The sequence below is a fragment of the Gigantopelta aegis genome, chromosome 2 (assembly GCF_016097555.1).
Source record: "Gigantopelta aegis isolate Gae_Host chromosome 2, Gae_host_genome, whole genome shotgun sequence".
Taxonomy (NCBI): Eukaryota; Metazoa; Mollusca; class Gastropoda; order Neomphalida; family Peltospiridae; genus Gigantopelta; species Gigantopelta aegis.
In genome coordinates, this window is record NC_054700.1 from 22,876,586 (window position 1) to 22,902,570 (window position 25,985).

A 25,985-nucleotide genomic window follows, 5' to 3' on the forward strand; every position below is an offset into this window, starting at 1 on the left:
CCATAACTGGTTCAACAAAGGCCATGGTTTGTGCTATCCTGTCTGTGAGAAGCGCAAATAAAAGATCCCTTGCTGCTGGTCATAAAAGAGTAGCCTATGTGTCGACAGCGGGTTTCCTCTAAAAAAAACCAGTGTCAGAATGACCATATGTTTGACATCCAATAGCCGATGATAAGATAAAAAAAATCAATGTGCTCTAGCGGCATCGTTAAATAAAACAAACTTTAGTCTATTCATATGCATTAGGCTATTCATATGCATTAGTCTATTCATATACATTAGTCTATTCATATGCATTAGTCTATTCATATACATTGTAGATTTCCATGGAAAATTTAGACAAATGGGTCTCCATTGAGATAAAGATTGTTTTGTTTAACAACACCACTAGAGCACATTGATTTATTAATCACAGACTACTGGATGTCAAACATTTAGTAATTCTGACATATAGTCTAAAACTCTTAGTCTTAGAAAGGAAATATGCTACATTTTCTCATAAAGTAGCCAGGGATCTTTTCTATTGTCTACTGGACTGCATTTTTTCTTTAAAGTTCTAGTATCACAGCTGAGATCGAATTATTAAAAAGATCCCATAATCCCTGCTACAAAATCATTAACTAAGTAATGCATATGGAACATGTCTGTAAAAGGCAGGCCATGGGTAAAAGGTCTTGGTTGTTGAGCTGAGCTTGACATAATTTTTCTTTACCTACATACCGATTGCAAGAAAGATTAAAAAAATAAAATCAATAATAAAATAAATATTTAAAAAAAAGATGTCATACTCATACTTAACCAATTTAAATCCAAACAAAATCAATGTAAATTATGCAATATAATTTTTAATTAAAAAACCCCCACACATATGTAAGCATATATGCATATGCATACATGCACATGTGCGCACACACACACTCCAAAATTGACAAAACGTTTTAATGTTTGTTTTGTTAAACTACAACACTAGAGCACATTTATTTATTATCGGCTATTGTACGTCAGATTTTTTTATCTATAATTTTGATATTTTCGGAAAGGAACTCTGCTACATTTTAAAATTAGTGGCAAAGGAAATTTTATATGCACCATTCCCTTTAACTGGAATGATGGTCAATCAGGGTACACCGGACACGGCTGTAGGCCTATGCATTGTCTGGAACGAGATACACATGCAGATCTATAATAGTCCAATGGGCCGACCGATGGGGATCGATCCCAAACCGACTGTGCATCAGACTACATTGAGTGACAAGGATAAGGACCACACCGCTTCCATCTTCTTCAGTAGATAATAAACATTTTTTTATTTTATTATTTATTATATTTTTATATGATTCATCAACAAGCAGTGCCTTTATAATACTAATGAGTTGTGTGAAAAACGTTACACAAATGTAAACTTGTGTGCAAAGTCAAGGGGGTGTGTGTGTTTGTGAGTAACTTCTGTTTGTAAAAATACCAAACATTATAAAGGCACCAACTTTTCAGAACTCAACATGGATCCAAAGGTTGGGGAGGGGGCACAAGCCCATAAATATTGTTTTATTCATGTAGGCATAGTAGGTACATATATTTCATGAACATAAATGCTGTACATTAATTAAAGCTCAATAACTTGAGCAAATCCCTGCAGTCCTTCCCACAGGGAATAGGGCCTATATATTTTTTTATACTATGAAATTTACTACAAGCTATTTATTTCTTAGCCGATTGTTTTCTAAATTGCACACAGAAAGAGTAATTGTTTGTTAGTTCCAAAACACTTTTAATTTTCTTCTCACGTCAAACCAAACTGAAATTATTTACAAAAAACATCTTCACAGGAGGATGTACAAATTAGGAACCCCTAAAAATCGGTAAAAATCTACCTCATCTTTCTTGTATATTTCATAACAAATCATACTCTTGCCGACAAAAACAAACAAACAACAACCCCAAAACCCATGATCCTTTAAATACATTTTACTATATATAGTAGGCCTACAGTTGGTAAAATGTATTAAAGGATACAGGGGAGGGTGTTGAAGGTGTGCGTTTGAATATTTCGACATTTTCCGTCAAGTTACGAAAAATGCCGAAAATGTTACCTAACAACATCGACATTCCTTCGACGTGACGTCAACAATGCTTTGACGTATCAAAGCGATACTACGTAGATTCTTTCTAAAATTGCAAGTTAAATCGCAGTTTGACATTTAAAAGCATATAAATTTATTTTAAATGTGTATAAACGTAAAATATCTATGCATGGATCTAATACTATCTAATGAATCTAATACTGTTCTGTGTACTGACTGTGGCAATATTTTCTTCAACTTTTTAGTGGATACCGAATATCAAGAGCCTACGGTAAGCCAGGGCCGTAGCTAGGATGTTTTTATTTTATATTATTATTATTTTTATTATTTTTATTTTAGGATTTTTTTTTTTATTATTATTATTTTTTTTTTTTATTATTATTTTTTGGGGTGGGGGTGGGGTTGGCAACTGAGTAGTTAATAGTCTAAAACTGGCAGGGGTGCACAAATCGGTTATCCGTGCGCCCGGGACAACCAACATATGTTGCGGGCAACCATTCTTTGTCAAACAGTTGCCCGGACGGGCAACCAAGAAAATCATAAAACAAGTAAAATGAAAAACAAAACTTCACGACACAGTCACGGGCAATTCAAATTTATCGAAACTGATAACTTGACTGACAGGCGACATGGGCGGATCCAAGGGGGGGGGGGACCAGGGGGACGCGTCCCCCCAAAAAATTGTTCAAGTGCCCTCAAAATGTCCAAGTGCCCTTTTTGTTTGTAGAATTTTTTTTTTTTTAAGTAAACAATAATTATATTGTAGATAAATGAAATCAAGATTTTCGTGTACATGCGCAAGCTTGCAGATATGGTGTTATTGAGTCTCAATGGGGCCCCATTGAGCTTCTAACGCGAGTGACGCCAATTTACTTCATTATTGCTAGTATATTATGACGTAGAACTGTAGGAATTCATATTAATTGTAAATATCAAAACTTGTAGTAAGGTGCCCTTTTGACGAGTCAATGTGCCCTTCTTTTTTGGTCCCCCCCTAAAAATATTTCCTGGATCCGCCCATGGGCGATATAAATATCCACCCTAACGCTGCCATCCACGCAGCGTCCACCGTGCATGAATGGTAGTTATTAGCAAAGGGAACAAGACATATGAAAGGCCACAGACTACACCAACAACCATCCAGTTCTGAGCAAAAAATTTGGCTAAGCCATTTTCTATCTTCCGATGTGAACAATCGGTTACATATTCTATTCGACACCTAACATATAATAATAATACCAAATATTAACAGGGATCTCGCGACTGGTAAACAGTGTTTGCTTATTTTAATAATCAGTTATTAATTTTAACGGCAACATGTATGCAAGAAAAGTCTGAAAAATCTGTAGCGTGTTATTTTAACTCTGTAAAGTCTTTGAGCCAAAGTAATAAAAACGGACCGAAATTGCGTGTCAGTTTCAATACACATGCTAGTTCAGGACCAAAGACGAGTTAGGCTAGGACCGAGTTCAGCTAGACCGAGCAAAACAAAAACGTCCGCTAAACTTGTTTATGCGCTTCACGTTAAACCCAATGTCCACGTCGGGAACCAATCACATAGTTCGCGATCGTTTGGAAAACGTTCGTTGGCTGTTCACAGTGTGCTTATAGGTCACGCTTGACAGTCAGCCGAGACTGCTGTTGCAGACATTAAACAATACGATTACACGCAAGTAAATCTTGATGTAAATTTGTGAGAAAAAACCTCACCACCAAATAGTTGTTCGCATCAATGAATACTTAATTGTTGTTTCATTTGTTTATTTCCGTTGTCTTTGTTAATTTCGCTCTCATGCATTTCGCGATCGCGGGAAAGCAACATGCAGTATTTATACAAATTGCGGTTAAACGTACACTGAATACAATTAGTTATCATGATATTTGTTAGATAAAATATTATATAAATTTGTTGACTGTGAGGTGACATCTCAAAAGTTAGCTAGATTTTAAAAAGACCGTAAAATTTGAATTCATTATCTTTTTAATCAAAACCTTTTGACGTAAAGGGATTGTAGTCATAACGTGAAGTCAGCATTCTTAGGTTACGTATTTTACAAGCTGAAATCAACAACAAGCATATAACGCGACGCGGAAATCAACAAAATGGCGCAAATTACGAAATTGTTGGGATGTGGAATAGATGGGTTACTTTAAAATACAATTAAAAGCAGTTCAAACCAAAATAAAGATTGATATTTTACAGAAATAATGAGCACTGTTTAAAAAAAGAAGAGTATTGGCTCTCAGATTTTTATTAATGCCATAGACCATAGAATTTGGGGGGTGTTTGCAGAGGGCATTGTTTTCCAACTGCATATCTCCCCTCACCCACTGAAAAATCAAAGTAGACTAATATATTAACTGCCCCTACCCCCATTGCTGTCTTTGATTTTGATCAGGGGGTAATTTTGTTATTCAGATGTATTCCAGTTTGTACATCATTAGCTGAAAAAGATGCATTTTCATATTCATATATAAATACTCTATACAGTACTACACAAAACAATTTTGGCTAAAACATTTTCATTATGTCAAATAAAAAATTCCATTTGGCAATTTTTTTTGGCTACAAGTATTTGTAATCCTGGATGAGCCCTGAGTTCATCAAAGTATTATGACTGTGACAGCCCAAGCGAGATCGAACCGCGTCTGTGGATACATTCAGCTAATTGTTTTTTTCTCTCGTTCCAACCAGTGCACAACAACCGGACAAAGGCTGTGGTATGTGCCTTCCTGTCTGTGGGAAAGTGCATATAAAAGATCCCTTGCTGCATTAGGAAAAATGTAGCGGGTTTCCTCTGATGACTACGAGTCAGAATTACCAAATGTTTGACATCCAATAGCCGATGATTAATTAATCAATGTGCTCCAGTGGTGTCGTTAAACAAAACAAACTTTTTTTCAGCCTAAGCGAAGATGAGCTGTAGTTAAATAATGTTAAAAAAGAAATAAAACTAAACTGATAAGTAATGATAATAATAAAAACATTTTAAATTTCAGTTTCATTTTAAAGACAGTTCAAAATTATATTCATAAAACGTTTTATGAAATACTCTATGTGGGCAACCAATAGATGATGTTGGGCAACCAAACTTCAGCTACTGGTTGCCCACCGGGCAACTATCACAATTTCACATTTGTGCACCCCTGTTAAAACTCCTTAAACGGTTAAGAAGAGAATTTTCTTTAAGTTTCTATAATGCTTTCCGGATTTTTTCTGGGGGGAAACTGCCCCCCCTTGCCACCCCCGCTAGTTACGGCCATGTAAGTGTTTGTTTGTTTGTTTGTTTGTTTATTTATTAGTTGGCCGTTAAAGTAGTCTACCAGCCAAATCTGGATTCAGCATGTTTGCACAAGTGGTCGGGTAGAAACATGCCAATAGTACCAGCTGTTAAGGGGTCTACGGGGGTAATCACCAGAGTGGATGTATGGTCTGAAAGTGGTGCAATTATTTTTTTAGAGAAGAGTTTCCATGGTTACCAACAAAAATGACAACTAATAACTGAATTCGTTCTTTAAGGTCTCACTACACAGATCACTTCCGGGTGAGAGTTGATTGATCACGGCCCACTATAGTTCCTAATTGTGACACATGTTATCGTTCACATATTCACTTCTAGGAAATGGTGAAGAATTGAATGAATGAATGAATGAATAAATGAATGAATGAATGTTTAACGACACCCCAGCACAAAAATACACATCGGCTATTGGGTGTCACAAATGGTAAGTATATGAAAATATTATTAATATATATTTATGTAAAACCACAGTGGTGAAGAATTAAAATAATATGTATGTTTAATGGTAAGCCTTCTAGCCGTATTTTACCCATGTTATTTTGTAATATTGTGCATCGACCTTTTGGAACATGGGTGTACAACGCAAGAGGCAGCCGGTATGAATCGGTTAATGAACCACCTGTTCGGACCGGTACTACAGCCAGATGCGGTCATATAGCAAAAAACTGAGACGGAAATGTTCTCAATTTTGGAGTGAAAATAAATGCTTATATAATGTATGTTCGCAAGGGTGTATGTTGTTAGTGCCAACGAGAAACCGTTCTATTAGCAATCTTCGTTTGAAGTTGGGCAATTTAACATGGGTTTCAGTGGCAGATGACATCTCTGTAGTGAGACCCTAATTCTTATAATTTTGTTTTTATTGTAAAAGTTAGAAACAAAATTCTGGTATTGAATGAAAGGTCTAACCATCCTCTAAATATTAATATCCATTATTGTTAGCGTGGAGCTAATTTGTATAAATTATGACGTCACAAACATGAAGAAGTGTGCTTTCAAAGAAAAAAGTCGCTTTTTATTTTTGTATCATAAATTAGTTTGATTATTTTCGAGTCCAGTCATGACGTTAAACTTATATGTTGTTAACAAGTACCAGCCCTACACCAAGGAACACACTTTGCTCTACGTCACCAGAAGAAAGTACAGCGCAGGTTCTTTTCGTATAGGGGCTTCGGGATTATCCGTGTAGCGTATATAAACAAAATGGTGGGCTAGAGGTCAACCCCCTTTCCAATTCGGTGGACCGGTCATAAATGCACCAAATTTTCTTCATTCAAATTGCGCACCTTTTCCCCTTTGGCATTAATCCTACGGGGCATTCCAAATTCCATAGCACCCCCCCCCCCCCCCCCCCCCCCTCCCGCCTGTTACCGACTCTGGTTGGGCTGCTGGTGCTCTCTTGCATCTGCCAGTGCGGGCGGTCCCTTCTCCCACCCCAACTCTTTCCTGTCCTGGACATGACAGGCGTGCGCTAAAACAGCTTGCTCTGAATGTGCACGTTAAGCCCTATGACTTGACCTGACCTAGAGGTTACACGAGCTAGAGGTGGCAGTGCGTAGGGATTGGCGTAGCCATGATTTTATACTGGGTGGTCTCCAGTGTAGGAAGCGGGCGGGGGTGTGTGTGTGTGTGTGTGTGTGCCCCACTCTTGCAGAAGCGATCGTTTTATATATGTGTGTGTGTGTGTGTGTGTGTGTGTGTGTGTGTGTGTGCCCCACACACTGGCACTTTACTACGCCCGTGATATAGTCCACCGTTGTACGCGCGCGCGCATGTCTGTGTGTGTGTGTGTGTGTGTGTTCAAACACTTTTACATAACATTGCTTCTCTGACAACTGCGACAATCCACAATACATTGAACTGTTTCAAGACCCACTCAAGATCCACTACGTCAGCTTAACAGTCCTCTCCGCGGCTCTTCTTCACGTTCATCGTGACACTGTCATTATAGTCCAGGAGCCAAGTTTTAAAAGAGGCCTAAAAAATGAGTTGGTGCAACACCCACTACACAGTTGGTTTGTCATTTCTGGCTGCTTAGGGGATGTCTCTGGGACATTTTCAGCCCTGATGTACAGTTGATTTGTGGCAGCAACACTAGGTGCCAGCCTATTTTCTAATGGGGGGGGGGGGGGGGGGGGTCGCAGATTAGGTGCAATTCTTGTTAATTTGATTTGATTTTCTTAGCTCCTACAACAAAAAGTTTTAAGATCTGTTGCTAATATCATGTTCATATGAGATAAACTGGTGGATTGCTGTTTAGCAAGTTCAATGGGAAGGCGAATGTTTTCAAGATGGCCGCCATTTTTCAGTATGGCGGGCAATAGTCCAGGATTTAGGACCAGGTTGAATGTTTTATTTATTTATGTAATACCCACTACACAGTTGGTTTGTCACCTTAGACTACTAGGGGGATGTCTCTGGAACATTTTCAGCCCTGATGTACAGTTGAATTGTGGCAGCAACAATATGTGGAGGTCTATTTTCCCATGGGGGTGTCATGACTTAAATGGAAAATTTGGTTTAATTTTCTCGGCTAATACAAACAAAAATTTTAAGATTTGTTGCTAATAACATGTTCATATGAGATACACCTGTGTATTGCTGTTAAGTAAGTTCAATGTTGATACAACTGTTTTTCAAGATGGCCGCCATTTTTTAGTACGGCGGGGAATAGTTTAGGAGCCATGACTAACTCGAAATTGTTTAGTCCTACACAGTTGGTTTGTCACTTCAAACTGCTAGGAGGATGACTGTGGAACATTTCCAGCCCAGAGGGAGTGTGATGTACTCTTTTTAGCTTAGTCAGTTGTTGTACGTGTCATGTTATATTAACAGTAACTACATATTTGTATCATTGCTCCACTAGTTAAATTTTATCCTAATATAATGCGATATAATGTATTGGATTTTGTCTATCAAAATTAAACTGAAGTTTCCAAAATGTTTTAAGAAGTGTTCTTATCAATTGCTAAAAATTATTAAGAATTATCGAAATGTCACTAATCGTAATCAGGATATACATCATCAAGGTCATCATCGTCGTCGTCGTCATCATCATCATCAGAGTCAATTGATGGAACTTTGTTTGGGTTTTTGCATTGTTCACCTCCCATACAAATGCAGGCTTCTGTGCAAGGTATGTCGTTGCGCTTGCATGCACAAGCGTGGCTGTGTAGACATGCAGAAGTCCTACACTTGCATGTGGTCATCTCAACTAGTGCAGCAGGGGCAGGGTCTTTGATCATTAGAGTGGGTTGGAAAATTCCAATCTGGTTGGTCCATCCATTTCCATCTGGTCCAGGCAGACGTTGGTTGGCAAGCAGTGATGTCTTCCAGATAAAGGACTGGTAGTTAGCTCGATGGATGTGTAACTGGGTGCTGTCAGAAGTTGGTGGGAGGCACTCACTTTTCTGCCTTTTCTGGCAGAACATCCAATATCTGACTTCATCTGCTGTGTCACCAACTCCATGAGTTGCTGTGTACAGAGAACACATGAACTGTGGATCGTGGCCTCTGTTGGTGGAATGACATCTCCTAGATGGGCCACTTGTTGTTGCTAGTCTACATCTTTCTGAAGTTTCCTGAAAGCTGCCTTCTTCCCGATGCCACTGAAGGCACTTGTCGAATCACATCCTGTGAGTGCATGCAATGAAGGAAGTGCTTTACATAATTCAGGTCCAATGGCTGAGACTATGTCATGTATTGGGATGTAGCGAAGCCTTTGCTTTACTCCAGTACGAAACCAAAGTTTGTGGCACATCATTGTGGCATACATATATATATATATATACAAATTACTGCAACATCTGTCAGGAGACTGAATAATCACTTGCTGGTGGTCATATGAAGCATTGTTGGCATGTAGCAAAAGTCTCGTGTCTGCTTCTTCGTGGTCAGACTCCAGTACTTGCAGATCTATAACATGTTCCCTCATGATTAGTTTACATGTCTTTTCATCCTTGAAGCCTCCGCTGAGGACCAATTGATGACCAGGTTCCAGTTTTTCTGTTCCAATTTCGCACCATCGTTCAGAGAGAAATGCACAGAGGTTGGCTTTGTTGTTCGGATTCTTGATGTATTTGTCCCATTGTCTGGGTAGGGGTGTACTAGTTCCTAATATCTTGATCTCCAGTCCTGAAGATTACCCTCGTCGTTTACGTTCTGCTGCCTTGATTGAATCAGGCTGGTCATAGCGATCAAAGACCATGTCTACCCTGTTACATCCATTTTTCCCAAGTGGTGCTGAAATGAAATCAAAGAACTTTTCTGCTAGTTGTCCAAATGTCTTGGTACCACCAGATTTCACCATTTGGATCAAGGCCATTGGCAGTTGATGGTGGGTTTTCGGAAAATGGAAGTTTGGGCAATACATCAACCTTGGTTTCCAACTCAGTTAGCAAGTCGCTTTTCACATTCTTACGCAAACTTCCATCAGAATGCGCCAGTGCATAAGGCACCGATGACAGCTCATGTGAAAGAACTTCCTTCAAGTTAACATCTCGGGCTTTAGCGACAATGAGTAGTCTGCCAAAAATATTTCGATCAGCACTGATAGTAGCTGCTTTGTCTTTGGCTGATTTCACAGTAATCTTCTTTGACATTGATGCAAATGTTCTGATCTTCAAATGTGGCAACTTTTCCCAGAAACCTAGCTCATTTTTGTCGAGGAGTTTAGTTACAAAGTCATTCAGTTGTTCTTGCCCGATGTCTTTAGCTGCCACTAGGCGTGCTGCATCATATTGTGGAAGGATCACCCCAGTTATGATGTTAAGGAGAGGTTGACACTTCTTCTTCGAGAGAAATGATGTCAAATGGATTTGTTGCAAGACCAGATTTTAATGTAGACATCAGCCTTTGGACATCGCCTTCATCCCTCTTTAGCCTGGTTGCACCAGACTCTTTGTGTGTTCCAATTCGTTCACTGACTTCTATACCACACATCTCTTTTGTGGCAGATGTAACTGCTGCTCGCTCATGACTTGTCAGGAACCATCTGTCTAGGGCCTCTTGTTTCTGGGTGATACCCACAATGCCTCCTCTCTTCTTGGAGTCTAGGTTGATGGACTGCTTTTTTGAATTTGTGCAGTTAAAGTTTCTTTGTCCAGTAGATTATCTTCCTGTCTTTGAGACAACCATTTGCACTGTTCTTCCCACTGCAACCTCACCAGGGCTTCCATGACTAGCTTATGACCTCTGACTCCACGGTTATAGGATTTTCCTTTTAGTAGGTTTGTTGCAGTGTTGATTCCATAGGTACCAGATTCAATAAGGAGATCTGCTAGTCCAGACTCTTCAAACAGTTTGCCAATAACAGCCAGGTAGTTGAGTGCGATATGGAACCCACCCATTCTAATCACTGTATCATCAAATTCTTTGGAGTTGCGCCACTGTATTTCCTTAGCCTTCATGTAGATAGCCAAGTCAAACGTAATGACACTGTTTTGTTGTCCAAGGCTTGACATCATCATCTGGACCTGCTTCATCACTGTGTACACAGTACTATACTCAGTTGATGAACCTTTGATCATTGGGCAGTAACCCACTTCAGTGATGGAGGGTAACACACAGGACACCATGGTGTTGAACCCACTCCAGGATGGAACTGTCTGTTGATCAGCTTCCATGGGGCAGAGTTCTACTTCGAACAGCTTTGTGGCCCATGCTAGATCCATTTTGCTGGCACTGTCATCGAGGGAACTTAGTATTCAAACAATTTGAAACATTCCAATAATAATATATTATATATTGTATAGTCTTCATTACTTCGATACACATATAAAATACTTAATTAAACAGTATGTTATTGTAGAGAAGTAATAATGGGAAGCACTTATTTATTCAACCATATCATATGTAAACATCTTTCAAAATGTGATTTTACCACATTTCTGCACGAATATATATGCAAATTGTTTTTGATATTCAAGGGATAAGTATGGATTATAGGTTAAAAACATATGAAAAACATGTTTTAAAAATCATTTCCAATTTTCATATTGTATAAAAATAAACCAAACAATAAATTAAATGTGAATTATTACCATTATGTAAGAAAACATGTAAAATAAAACGTCACGTGCAGCCATATTGAAAAATGGCGGCCATCTTGAAAAAAAATTGTATTATCTTTGAACTTACTTAACAGCAATACACAGGTTTATCTCATATGAACATGTTATTTGGAACAAATCTTAAAAGGTTTGGTTGTATAAGCCGAGAAAAACAAACCAAAATGTCCAGAATTGCACCTAAGCCAAAGCACCCCCGTTGGAAAATAGACCGCCACATATTGTGTCTGCCACAATTCAACTGTACACCAGGGCTGAAAATGTTCCAGAGACATCCCCCTAGTAGTTTGGGGTGACAAACCAACTGTGTAGTGGTTGTTGCATGAAAAACAATTCAACCTGATCCTAATTCCTGGACTATTGCCAGCCATACTGAAAAACGGCGGCCATCTTGAAAACAAATCACGTCCCCATTGAACTTACTAAACAGCAATCCAACAGCTTATCTCATATGTATATGATATTAGCAACATATCTTAAAACCTTTTGTTGTAGGAGCTAAGAAAATCAAATCAAATTAACAAGAATTGCACCTAATCTGCGACCCCCCCCCCCCCCCACCCCCCACCCCACACACACACACTATTAGAAAACAGGCTGGCAACCTAGTGTTGCTGCCACAAATCAACTGTACATCAGGGCTGAAAATGTCCCAGAGACATCCCCCAAGCAGCCAGAAATGACAAACCAACTGTGTAGTGGGTGTTGTGCTCAACCATTTTTAGCTGGTCCTGGCTCCTGGACTATTAACGTCAACGTCACTGACCTACCGAAGGAGAGCACTGCAGAAAGAAGTGTCGGGAAACAGCTAGTATCTTAGGGGCGATCCATAATTTTCAAATTTTTTACGAGCGTACAAACCGCACGCTTTTGACCACTCCCTCCCCCCCCCCCCCACTAAAAGTGTACATCCCCAAATGAAAAATGTTGATCGACATTTTTCATTTTCAAAAAAAGCGTACGCTGGCCCCTTAACCCCCCCCCCCCCCCCCCCCCCCCCCGTACGGTTTAGACGCTCCGCTCGTGAAAATGTTGAAAATTATGGACGGCCCCTTACTTTGCCCACTGGCGTAGCTAGCATTTTATATTGGGGTGGGGGGGGGGGGAGAGAGAGAGACCCATATTGTGGAGGGGGGACAACACACTGTGTATGTATGTATGTATTGATGTATGAATATCTATATATTGTATGTATGTCGAGGTTGACTATTACATACATAGATATTAACGCACTGGCGCAGGGGATAATTAAATCCTTTCTGGCCTCACAAATTGTCCCATGCCGGTGCTGGGACTCGAACCTGTGGCACCGATTCGCCCGCAAATTGCAAGACTAACCACGATACGCTCTGAGCTATCGAAGCTTCCATAAAAAGGAAGCTCTTTTAACTCAACCATATGCATGGGGCCTACAATCTACGAGGTCGATCCCGCTTACGTGCATGAAACAGTGGACACACTGTATGTCTGTATGTGTGTGTGTGTGTGTATGTGTGTATGTATGTATGTATGTGTATGTGTGTATGTGTGTGTGTGTGTGTATGTGTATGTGTATGTGTATGTGTATGTATGTATGTATGTGTGTATATATGTGTGTATGTGTATGTGTGTGTGTATGTGTGTATGTGTGGGTGTGTGTATGTATGTATGTATGTATGTATGTATGTATGATGTTATAAAATTTTCTGCAGTTAAAAAAAAGAAAGAAAAGAGGTTTGATGGGGAGGGCTACGCCACTGAACTTGCCTAACACTGATGTAGCAAGAGGCGCCCCCAATCAAACCTCCCCCTACCCACACCACGTTTGACTGCACATCAAGCGAGCGCTTTCAACACCACTGGGCTGCGTGCCGCACCGGTACAAAATACAATAATTTAAAATAATAATACCGGTAATAAAAAACAAAAACCCGATGTATACCCCCCCCCCCCCCCCCCCCCCCCCGCAGGTAACCAGCTCCCATGACCTTGAATTGTCTTCTTTAGCGGATTCCCAGTCTGGAGCTCCACGCGATAAGACGTGTTTGTTTCGCTTGTGCACACTACACGTGCGTTCGTGCGCTCGACTTGGGGTCCTTCATTTCGTTGTTTTTGTCAGCGAAATGAAGTTTTCTACTGGGATGTATGCGGCCATTGGAACTGATTGAAAGCTGGAACGCTTCTCGTTTCGACAGCCTGCACCACCAGGTTGGATTCTTTTTTAGCGAGAGTCTTTGCCTTCACGTCATTTCTCCGTCTGACTGTCGACTTGTTTTTTCGTGACTCGTATGACGGCCATTCTGCAGAACGCCACGGTTGTTCGCGTTTAGTCTCTACATGTCCGAGCCTGTCCTAGCAGCACTGGAAGATTGACCGCCCCACTCTAAGAAGAAATAGGAAGCGGGGTCGGCCCCTACTACTCTTTTTCTAGACTTTACCTTGCTTTATAGTGATACCATCTCGTATCCTCCGGAGATGGGCCCGTCCGCACCACTATACCAGCCCATGACGACTGGACTATACCCTAGTCTGATACTCTCTCTCGTTCAGACGGATCCGGCTTCTCAAGATCTGTATTTCAGCACAGCACTACATCTTCAACGTCTATCGACTGTCAATCTAGGGGTTTTCTTGACGGGATGCAACCCATCTCGTCCCTTTAAGCTGTGCACCCAAACGGCCTTATCGAGGCCACTCGCGTGGACATATCGATCGGACTTTAAACTTTTAGATCTGCGTTCAAAATTTTATGTCGAAATTACTTTTTTTTTTAAATATTATTAAATAGTCCGATCCTCTCTTCTTTCTCTTATTTAATTTTGGACTGTCCATCTAAAATGCTCCAAATTATATAAATATTCGGCCGAGCAGTGAATTCTTTTTTATTTTTGGCTTGTAACCTTTTTATTTTTTTTATTTAATCTACTAACTTCTTTACTAATTGCTATTTTCAAAATTCTGCCCATTTTCACCCCCCCCCCACCCCACCCCCTCCATCTCGAGTCAGGCCACCGATCTTATCAGAGGTCGGACTCGGGATGGGCGTGTTCGAAACCCTAGTGGTATATGGGCACGTTAAACTAGTTATCATCATCATCTTCTTTAGCTGCTAGCTAATCAAGCTGTTCAAAACGTATGGTGCTATATTGACCGACAAATAATGTCCCAGTAAATTGGACCTCAATTCGAGCAGTGGAATTTCCGGAAAACAGTTTTATATGCTTATGGCAAAAATCGCTTAACAGTGATCAAGTTTGGCCTAAACGGCGAATATTCTGAATATTTTTTTCTTTCATTTTCCCCCCTTCTTTAAAAAAAAAGTCCATACAGTTGATAACAATGACGTGTAGAAAATGGCGGCGGTTAGATCTAATTACCTTTTAAATGGCGCTGGTTGTTGCAGCTGACGTGAATTATTGATAGCGGAAACAACAACTGACGAGTTGTATTCTTATTTTACATTAATAATAATAAAAAAATAAAAAATAAAAAACACCTTTTCATAAATCATAAATGTAGCCTCTGTGATGGTAAAATTTATAAATTTTTGGGACATAACTAGCAACGGAGGGAAGTGTTTTATACCAAATGTTTTTATTGTTTGTTTTATTGTTGTTTTTATTTGTTTGTTTGTTTTTGTTTTTTGTTTGTAACGTTTTAAAAAATACCCTTTTGACAGTTAGCTATTTCTGTCTGTCCGCCTTCCCACCCCGTACCCAACACACCGCTACGCACGGTCTTAGTGAATCGTAGACCCGCCCCTAGCGTTGCGAAACAAGTCTGCACATAGCAAAGTACCAACCTGGCTCGTTTGATTGCGTCGATCCAGGCATTGCACTCCCCCTCCGAGTCGCTGCGTAGATCATACTGTCTCTGTCCCTCACTCTTATACGTGATGGTGAAGCAGTGCTGAAAACACAACAGAACATACAAGATAAGAAAATACAAGATACAAGATACATATTACATCTAGGCGGTATAGAAAATATAAGATACAAGACAAATATTGCATCTAGGCGGTATAGAAAATACAAGATACAAGACAAATATTGCATCTAGGCGGAATAGAAAATATAAGATACAAGACAAATATTGCATCTAGGCGGTATAGAAAATATAAGATACAAGACAAATATTGCATCTAGGCGGTATAGAAAATACAAGATACAAGACAAATATTGCATCTAGGCGGAATAGAAAATATAAGATACAAGACAAATATTGCATCTAGGCGGTATAGCAGAATAGAACAGAGAACTTTAGTACGCTCAGGTCGTTACACAACGTCATATGAGGAACATGATATATAAACTGTAGTGACAAGATAGGGTTTACAGGAGACAATAGTACAATGGTATTAATACAAATGCTATACAGTAATATAGACAATAGTATAATACAAATACAAATACAATAGAATAATAAAGGCAATAATAAAATACAATTAGAATAAAGTAAAGTAATGTAATATCACATTATTGTAATTACTACCAAAATGTGCTAATCAGACGCGCACACACATATATATGTATACTTGGGTAGTGATAGACATTGTAAATAATTATAGGCCAGTGTTCTTTTAGGGTTTACTGCATTTATCAATAATTTCTTTTATTAATTTACATAATTTCTTGAGAACACCTATTTTGCTATTCGTCATTAGTTGTTTAAATTTCAACGTACTTGGTTTATTATAATAATATGGCTTAAGCAAATGTTTACGGGAGTTAGTGAAATAAGTACATGTGAATAAATAGTGAAATTCGTCTCCAATGTCATTATTGTTACATAATGTGCACGTTCGATCTTCTACTGGGGTGTTGTTCCAGCGTCTTATTTCGATTGGTAAGTAGTGGTTAGATGTTCTAAATTTGAGTAATATAGCGCAAAATGTTTCTGGTAATATAATAAGATATTTTTCTAATCACAATATTTCACGAGAACCGTTGTTCAGTTCGCGTGTCGGTTATGCAACTTTAAAATCACGAGAACCGCCAGTCGGTTACGTGGTGAACAATTACATTCTAATATTAAAAGTACCATATATGAGTAATGAAAGTAAAAATCAGTTTTTAAATACACCTGAACCACCAATGTAGCACAGAACCGTAGTTCAAATGTTTTAGGACTGGGTAGGCCTAACTCATCAGTTACGAGAACTGTATTCACGTGACCAAACAATCGATTATCTAAGTTAAACTCACGTGAACTGACTTCCGGTCACCTAAGATTTTGAAATATTGTCCTTTGTATAAGTGGCGAAATAGGTATTTATGAGTTGGGGGAGGGATACACATGAATATATATTAGGATCCGGGCAACTAGACACCATCCAAGTAACCTACCACCCAGCCAGTCAGCTAGCAAAACAGAAAACTATCCAGTCAAGTCAAACAGCCAACATGTCAATTAGACATTCAACCAACCAGCCGACCAGCTAACCAATCAATCAACAAAGACTACCAGCCAGCCAGATAGTAAGGCAGCCAACCAATCAACCAACCGACCAGTAACCTAACCGATCAATCAATCAACGAAACCACCAGCCAACCAACCAACCAACTAACCAACCAACTAGCCAAGCAACTAACTGACTGGTAAGCTAACCAATCAATCAACTAGACCACCAGCCAGCCAGATAACTAGCTAACCAACCGCCAACTAACCAATCAATCAACCAGCTAGCCAGTCAGCCAACCATCCAGATAGCTGACCAACCAACCAACAAACCAACCAACCAACCAACCAACCAACCAACCAACCAACAAACAACCAACCAGTCAGCCTACCAGATAGCTAACAAACCAACCAATTAGCCAATCAACCAGCTAGCCAGCCAGCCAACCAGATAGCTGACCAACCATCAACCAACCAGTCAGCCTGCCAGATAGCTAACAAACCAACCAATCAGCCAATCAATCAACTAGCCAGCCAACCAGATAGCTGACCAACCAACCAACCAACTAACAACCAACCAGTCAGCCTGCCAGATAGCTAACAAACAAACCAATTAGCCCATCAACCAGCCACGTAGCAAACCAGTCAGCCAAACGGCCAGATAGCTGACCAAGAAATCAATCAGCCAACCAACAAGCCAGCCAGCCAACCAACAAGCCAGCCAGCTAACTAATCAGTCAACCAGCTAGCCAGGCAGCCGTTCAGTAAATAGAAAGACATGTTTTATTTAACGACGCACTCTACACATTTTATTTACGGTTATATGGCGTCAGACATATGGTCATTTTTTTTACGGCTATATGGCATCAGACATATGGTTAAGGACCACAGATACTGAGAGAGGAAACCCGCTGTCACCACTTCATGGGCTACTCTTTCCGATTAGCAGCAAGGGATCTTTTATTTGCACCATCCCATAGACAGAATAGCACATACCACGGTCTTTGATATACCAGTCGTGGTCAATAAATAGAATCTGAAACCTAAATTATTTTTTTAATTGTTTAAACAGTTTTGCATGGTTTAAAAGCAGTACGACAAAGTGCAATTAAATAGGTCATTAAAACAAACATTACAACGCAGAGAATTTATAAAAAAAAAGAAGAAGAAAAAAAAAAGAAAGACAGAAAAATACAAAGTACAGGCCAAAAAAAAAATATATATAAGATAAAGAATGATGGATGGAAAATAAAAATGTAAAATAGTTTGCCTAATATTTTAGCACAATGAAATAGATAAAACTGGCCACGCCAATGGATTTATAATTGAAAAATATCGATTGTCGTGAGAGTAAATATTTCATATTTGATTGTCAGTTAATTCAATATTACATAATTATATGTTGTTGCTGTTCGAAATACTTCTCGCTTCCCAGGGGACGTCAACGCAAGCAAATGTTGGCACTAATTGTCTTGCCGAACGCCCGATCGCAGTGATGCATTCTTTTAAGCTTAAGACTTATCTCTGGCATATTTTTAACGTTTTATAAGCATTTTGTCACGTCATTCTTCTACGTTCAAGTGGGATGTAACTCTGTGGTAGACACTCGCCAAGGGACAGGTCCGAGACTAAGTGAAAACGGGTACATTGAACAAATCACGAAAGGGGCAACCTAATAATATATTTATTTTTAAAACCAGAACAAAATGAGGCACGTAAATATATTTATGGGGGACCATACGGTCCCTCCCCTCTCCGATCCATCCCTGCTCGGCTGAAGTGCAGTGGATCGCAGGATCGATTGCTCTCAATGGATTCGGATGTTTTTCCTGTCTCGACCAGTCCCCACGACTGGTATCTCAAAAACCGTTGTATACACTGTTCTGTCTATGTGGAAATACACATAATTTTTTTGTTGCAATTGCCTATACCTGTGGCGGAAACGGGTTTCCTTTATCTATCGACCAAGTGTTATAATAACCACATGACAGACAAACAATAGCTGTAGTTTAACAAAGCGCTGAGCTTTCCAATAAACAAGCAGTACTTCCTTTTCTTCTGCACGCGTTCGTTTTTTTCTACTGTAACCTAGCCTGCGTTCAGCGACACCAATAAACGCTAACATTCGCGATCGATTTGGCTGGTTTCTGATGGTGACATTTATTATACCGTGAACAGGGGCGGATGCAGGTATACTGCCACTTATATAGCAACAACAGGATGCGGTGCTCCGGCATGAGGGCGGCTTTCTGTGAATTTTTCAAGTTGAACTATGTTCATTTTCTTTGCAAGGTATTTGTCAAGGGAGAGTACTCCCTGAAACTAGTAGTCACATGATCCTCTCGATATTGTTGTATTTTTCACCAAATATATTCTGACATAGAAATTGTATTGAACTACATGGAGTAATTAATGATGGTGTGTAACCTTAGAAATTGTATTGAACTACATGGAGTAATTAATGGTGGTGTGTAACATTAGAACATGTATTGAACTACATGGAGTAATTAATGGTGGTGTGTAACCTTAGAACATGTATTGAACTGCATGGAGTAATTAATGGTGGTGTGTAACCTTAGAACATGTATTGAACTACATGGTGTAATTAATGGTGGTGTGTAACCTTAGAACATGTATTGAACTACATGGAGTAATTAATGGTGGTGTGTAACCTTAGAACATGTAGTGAACTGCATGGAATAATTAATGGTGGTGTGTAACCTTAGAACATGTATTGAACTACATGGTGTAATTAATGGTGGTGTGTAACCTTAGAACATGTATTGAACTACATGGAGTAATTAATGGTGGTGTGTAACCTTAGAACATGTATTGAACTGCATGGAATAATTAATGGTGGTGTGTAACCTTAACATAGACAGCTGTCGTGAATTTTTCTGCTGTCAATGCTGGATCACTGCGGTGTGAACATATCCATTACTTTCCAGTATTAATGCATATAGGCAAGCGCTGTTAATTAGGACAGGCAACAATGTAATCAAAAATCGTAGTGTTGAATTGAACAGTAAAATTAACCAAAGACTAAATAAAATGGCTTCTAAACAATAAAGACTAGACATAACATTATGTGCTGATAAAAAAAAACTAAAAACATTTAGGTATACTAGAATGGACAGTTTAATACTAAGGCTAAAATTTTGTTTTGTTTTTTCTTTTGTTTGATAGATAATTTTGTTTTGTGGCTTCAATTCAAAGCAGGTACGGGATTTAGCCCAGTCAGTTGAGTGCTCGCCTGAGGTGCTTGCGTTGCAGGATAGAACCACCTCGGTGGATCCATTCATCTGATTAGGTTTTTCTTGTTCCAATCAGTGCACCTTATCTGGTCAAAGGCCGTGCTATGTGCTTTCCTGTTTGTGGGAAATTGCATATATAACTAACAACCGAATAACTGCATTTTTACGTGGATTACAAACTTATTTTGCGGGTAGAATGATAGAAATACATAGTAAAAAGGTCTCAGGTTAGTACATTTTGCCTGAATGTGTCTATCATTGTTGCCCAAATTTGAGGATTTGCTTCAGAACTATGGAACAGTTGCCCATCTGCCTCCCCGTCTCGAACGCTTATGTCCTGTTTATATATATGCGAGTGCATGCTATATGTAACTGATTGTCAGTTGTTAACAACCAAGCGGTCGCCAAATTACGCACTTGCAATGCAAAAAAGCAACAACAAAAAAAAGCAAAAAAAAAAAAAAAAAAAAAAGCAATGACAATGCAATGTTGCTTAAAAGAGCTATACGTAAATAACATCTTTTTTTAATTATTAATGAGAAATTTTACGAATTTGGTGAAAAATATTCTATTTAGCCAAATGCCGAACAAATTATAATCAAATTAAGATTGTTGGGGCGGGACGTAGCTAGCCCAGTGGTAAAGCGCTCGCCTGGTGCGTGGTCGGTCTAAGCTTGATACTATTTCTCTTTTCAAGCCAGTGCACCACGACTGGTATATCAAATACAATGGTATGTGTCATCCTGCCCCAATCTGATTAAAATTAGCTCTACTGGTCTCACCAGTAGATCTAACAGCATTGCATGAACTCCCATGTCCAGGTGACATTTCATCTATAAATAACAATTTAAATATCGACCAATTACACTTCGCCTTTTATAACGTTACTCGGGAGCATACAAATTCTAAAAATATCGATCGAGACTATTTATGCAATAGGCGAACTTATTGGTCTATTTCAACATTGAACAAAGAGGGGAAAAAGTGCAGTAATAAACTCTGGATTGTATACTAGTATAAACAGATTTTATGGCTATACCATCACGGTGGGATTTTTCGTCTTGGAACGAATTTTATATAAAATTTTATATTGAAATTAGTTTCCGGCATACTTCGTAATTCACCCGAATCATTTCGTATACCCTCGGCATAATCCCGAATGTTTTCAAATTCTTTTCAAATCACTGGCATGATTTTGCAAGTAAGGTTTTGATTGGTCGGATAAAAGGTCAACTGGACATGATCTCCAACGGGCTGCTGTTAGATCCACATGTAATAGTGGGGTGATGCATTAAAAAAGATCACTTGCTACTAATGAAAAAAAAATGTAGCGGGTTTCCGCTCTAAGACTATATGTTAGAGAGAAAACCCGATACATTTTTCCATTAGTAGCAAGGGATATTTTATATGCAACATCCCACAGACAGGATAGCACATACCACGGCTTTTGATATACCAGTCATGGTGCACTGGTTGGAACGAGAAATACATGTAGCCCAATGGACCCACCGACAGGGATCGACCGCACATCATGTCGAGACGCGAAGGCAGAGCGAACAATCAGCCAGCCAAAAACAGCAGTAGATCTACAAATAACACGGTTTTCGAATTGGCGAATTAGTAATGAGATACATTTCCCAAAATCAACGTTAATCATTCTTATTTGACCAACCGGCCTCGGTGGCGTCGTGGTAGGCCATCTGTCCACAGGCTGATAGGTACTGGGTTCGGATCCCAGTCGAGGCATGGGATTTTTAATCCAGATAATTAAACCCTGAGTGAGTGCTCCGCAAGGCTCAATGGGTAGGTGTAAATCACTTGCACCGACCAGTGATACATAACTGGTTCAACAAAGGCCATGGTTTGTGCTATCCTGCCTGTGGGAAGCGCAAATAAAAGATCCCTTGCTGCTAATCGGAAGAGTAACCCATGAAGTGGCGACAGCGGGTTTCCTCTCAAAATGTGTGGTCCTTAACCATATGTCTGACGCCATATAACCGTAAAATAAAAATGTGTTGAGTGCGTCGTTAAATAAAACATTTCTTTCTTTTTTTATTTGACCATTTTGCGAACGACAGCATAAAACTTGTCATTCGTCCGATTATGATTATCTGGATATTATTATTTGTGATGTCCCAATTTCTTTGTCTTTGTGTTTCATGTGGTGTAAACGGTATCTCTAGATAACCTATAATTAAAAATGAAAACTTCAATCTACAGACAAGCATCGGCCTCGGTGGCGTCGTGGCAGGCCATCGGTCTACAGGCTGGTAGGTACTGGGTTCGAATCCCAGTCGAGGCATGGGATTTTTAATCCAGGTACCGACTCCAAGCCCTGAGTGAGTGCTCCGCAAGGCTCAATGGGTAGGTGTAAACCACTTGCACCGACCAGTGATCCATAACTGGTTCAACAAAGGCCATGGTTTGTGCTATCTTGCCTGTGGATAGCGCAAATAAAAGATCCCTTGCTGCTAATCGGAAGAGTAGCCCATGTAGTGGCGACAGCGGGTTTCCTCTCAAAATCTGTATGGTCCTTAACCATATGTCTGACGCCGATAAAAATGTGTTGAGTGCGTCGTTAAATAAAACATTTCTTTCTTTCTACGGACAAGCAAACGACAGCGGGCGGTGAACCGGCTTGCTGAAACTGGGAAATACACTACGAAATTAGAACCATGCGCGTATTAGCTATAGTCCAATCATCGTGGAATTAAACGCGGTAATGGAAAAAAAAAAAACCCAGAAAGAAAGAAGGAAAGACACTCGCTGAGAATCTTGCCCTACAATGGAACGGACATACTGGAAAATAGGTATAGCCTTAGGATTAGGTGAAGAACCTTGTTTTTTCTATAGCACTCTTTAAATCTTCGGGATTAATGCGCGTTGTCGTGATTAGAAACCTTGCGACTTCCCGCGCTTGGCTTGGTGTCGTGGAAGATGAGCCTGGAAATTACAACATCAAAGTAGAGATAATGACTCCAGCGTAGAATATGTCACGCACGCAGGATTATAATCACTAGTAGAAGTATCGATTTGACAGTCCCTAATTTTTTTCCCACAACAAGAAAATGTACATGTAATTGCTTTGGTGTGACCTGCATATAAACGGCTGTGATTTGAAATATCAGAAAGAGAAAGAAAAAAACCCCTGAGGTTTAGCGCCCCGAAATTATACCTGTCACATTTCCTAAAGGCATGGTCACACGACGCTTGGCCTACTAAAATCAGCGATACACGGATTACGTGACTTGAAATATACACCGTGCACATTTATCTTCATCCAACGATCGTTACCATAAGCCATTTTGCAAACATTTTACATCAAAATGAAAGAAGTTATCTAATTCTTTTTTCCTTTCCCCAAGTTATGAAATTGTCAATAAAACAAGTAAAAGGCATCAACCGATCAAAATATTATCGAACTAATGCATAATTATTTTATCTTATTTTAAAGGGACTGTCCTAATTTTACTGCAGTTGTTAAGATGTTACCGACTAAGAGATACTTTGTAACGACAGTATTTACATATTAAATATATATTTCTGCATAAAATATCAGTGACTGTATTTTTAATGTCTTTCTGATCGTCCTACTGTTTATATTAGGTCAAACTTAATTTATTTCCTAATATATATTATTTCATACGTAGAGACAAAATTCAGTTTGGTCTACTTACATATATATCAATACTATCAAAAAACATTAAATATACAGACGCTGATATTCTAAACAAGGAAATATATTTACTATGAAAGTTTACTCTCGTGAACATTTTTTATTAGTCGGTAACATTATACAATGCAGCAAACTCAAGATATTCTTATTATGGCTACGAAGCAATAATTCATGTTTTACCAAAATTATCAGTAATTATTAATAACAAATGGAATATGACGACTATTATTACTATATGTAGTGGGTCGAATAAAGTACTTTTATGTGACAGATAAAATGTATACATTTTTTAGCAATATTTTGTTGGACTTACTACTAGGTCAAGCCTGCCTTTAAGGCTTCAATCTCGAGTGAGCCGATATAATTTATAGTTATAATTATACTCAACAAAATTAATTATGGGCTTTGGGAAGGAAGGGGGAGGAGACTAGCTTGGTCGGTAGAGTCTTCGCCTGAGGTGCTTAGGACGGGGGAATCAAACTCCCTCGGTGGACCCATTCTCTGACTGGGTTTTCTCCCGTCCCAATCAATGCCCTACAACTGGTATATCAAAATATCAAAGGCCGTGGTATATGCTGTCCTGTCTATGGGAAAGTGCAAATAAAAGATCCCTTGCTGCTAATGAAAAAATATAGCAGGTCCCCCCCGTCCCAATCAGTGCCCCACGACTGGTATATCAAAGGCTGTGGTAGGTGCTATTCTGTCTATGAGAAAGTGCGGTATATCAAAGGCCGTGGTATGTGCTATTCTGTCTATGAGAAAGTGCGGTATATCAAAGGCCGTGGTAGGTGCTATTCTGTCTATGAGAAAGTGCAAATAAAATATCCCTTGCTACTAATTAAAACATGTAGCAGGTTTTACTTGAAGACTATATATAAGAATTACCAAATCAATGTGCTCTAGTGTGTCATTAAACAAAACAAACTTTTAACTTCAATTAAGTGGATATTTTGGATATTTTTCTTAAGTGGATATTTTGGATATTTTTCTTAAAATATGGTTTTAAAAAATACGGTTTCGACCATTATAAGATGTCAACATGGTGGCTTATTCTTAAAATGAATGGTTTAAGCAAGAATTTAGAACGAACAAACTAACAAGTATCCTGGAATGCACATTACGGTAGTTTTCATAAATGCACAAAAAACCCCACAGTGTGCAAGGTTTTTGTCTGTGATCAAATCCTTTAATTGCCCATGGCAATCGGCAGTGCCGTAGAGATTGCCGTGGAGTTTTTAAATTTCCACGGCACGTTTTTGCAGTTAACATTTTCTTAATTTCAGGGGTTGGTGACACGGATACAGGTTTACTGATACACACACTGAATTACCAAAACGTCAACTGGGTCTTAATTAATTTTGTCGAGTGGATTTAACCATTTCGAATACACTGAGTCCATTATTGGCCTTACGTCGAACGCCATTCTTATATATCCTTTGGCTATACTCGAAAATAGAAGAGACTGCAATAATTATTAAAATTATCTGAGCATTTGATTTTAGACAAAAAGAAGACAAAATCAATAAGAAACATACAGCTAACATTAGTTCCGATAGTAGGTATAAAACGAACAGCAAAGTAAAGTTTAGTGATATACCAGCAGACTATTTGGTTTAGAGTGTAAGACAATAAACCCACTGGTGCTAAATAGTCTAAACGTAACTAAAGGCCAAGGTGAAGGTCAAGTGGTTTAACGTGCACATTCAGAACAAGCTTTTATAGCGCACGCATGTCTCTGACCACTGCCAGCTTCTTCGTCCGAGACAGGAAAGTGACCTGTCGAAAAGGTCAGGTCAGATCACGTCATTGGGCTTAACGTGCACATTCAGAGCAAGCTGTTTTAGCGCACGCCTGTCATGGGTACAAGTGCCGGCCGGCACTCTACAACTAAGGTACATCGCACGCCTGAAGGTAACAATCATGACAGAATTATAGTTAATTGTTTTCTGTCCGATAATCAGCATGTTAGTAATAGTATTAACTTCATTTCACCTAGGCAACCTCTATTTTATCTTAAAGCTTCTATCCAGTTATGGTTAAAGCACGCTCTGTTCTGAATCTCATCTAGTTAAGCAGGGTCCTAAATTCGCAAAGTTCTCTTAAGCTTTCTTAAGTAACACCACATCGTCTTTGCAAGTCGTTTTTGCATTACACTGCAAGATCGCAAAGTTGCGAAAGTTTAGTTAAAAGGACAGTCAACTCAAACAAGAGCCTTATGTGTTGGAAAG

General features: G+C 39.1%; 1 protein-coding gene and 1 long non-coding RNA gene across 8 annotated transcripts in view; one reads left to right on the forward strand and one right to left on the reverse strand.

Annotated features, from left to right (window-relative positions):
- The window catches only part of LOC121382770 (ras-specific guanine nucleotide-releasing factor 2-like), a 321,414-nt gene that overhangs the window by 160,195 nt on the left and 135,234 nt on the right, over positions 1 to 25,985 (reverse strand). For all 7 annotated transcript variants that reach the window (XM_041512366.1, XM_041512375.1, XM_041512410.1 and 4 more), the window contains exon 2: positions 15,233 to 15,339. In XM_041512366.1, coding sequence (XP_041368300.1) covers positions 15,233 to 15,339 — 107 coding nt within the window. The remainder of the gene's footprint in view (positions 1 to 15,232; positions 15,340 to 25,985) is intronic.
- On the forward strand, positions 1,943 to 25,668 carry LOC121382801. The gene is made up of 2 exons (XR_005959220.1): positions 1,943 to 2,352; positions 25,041 to 25,668. It is a non-coding gene; the product is annotated as an uncharacterized LOC121382801 (long non-coding RNA).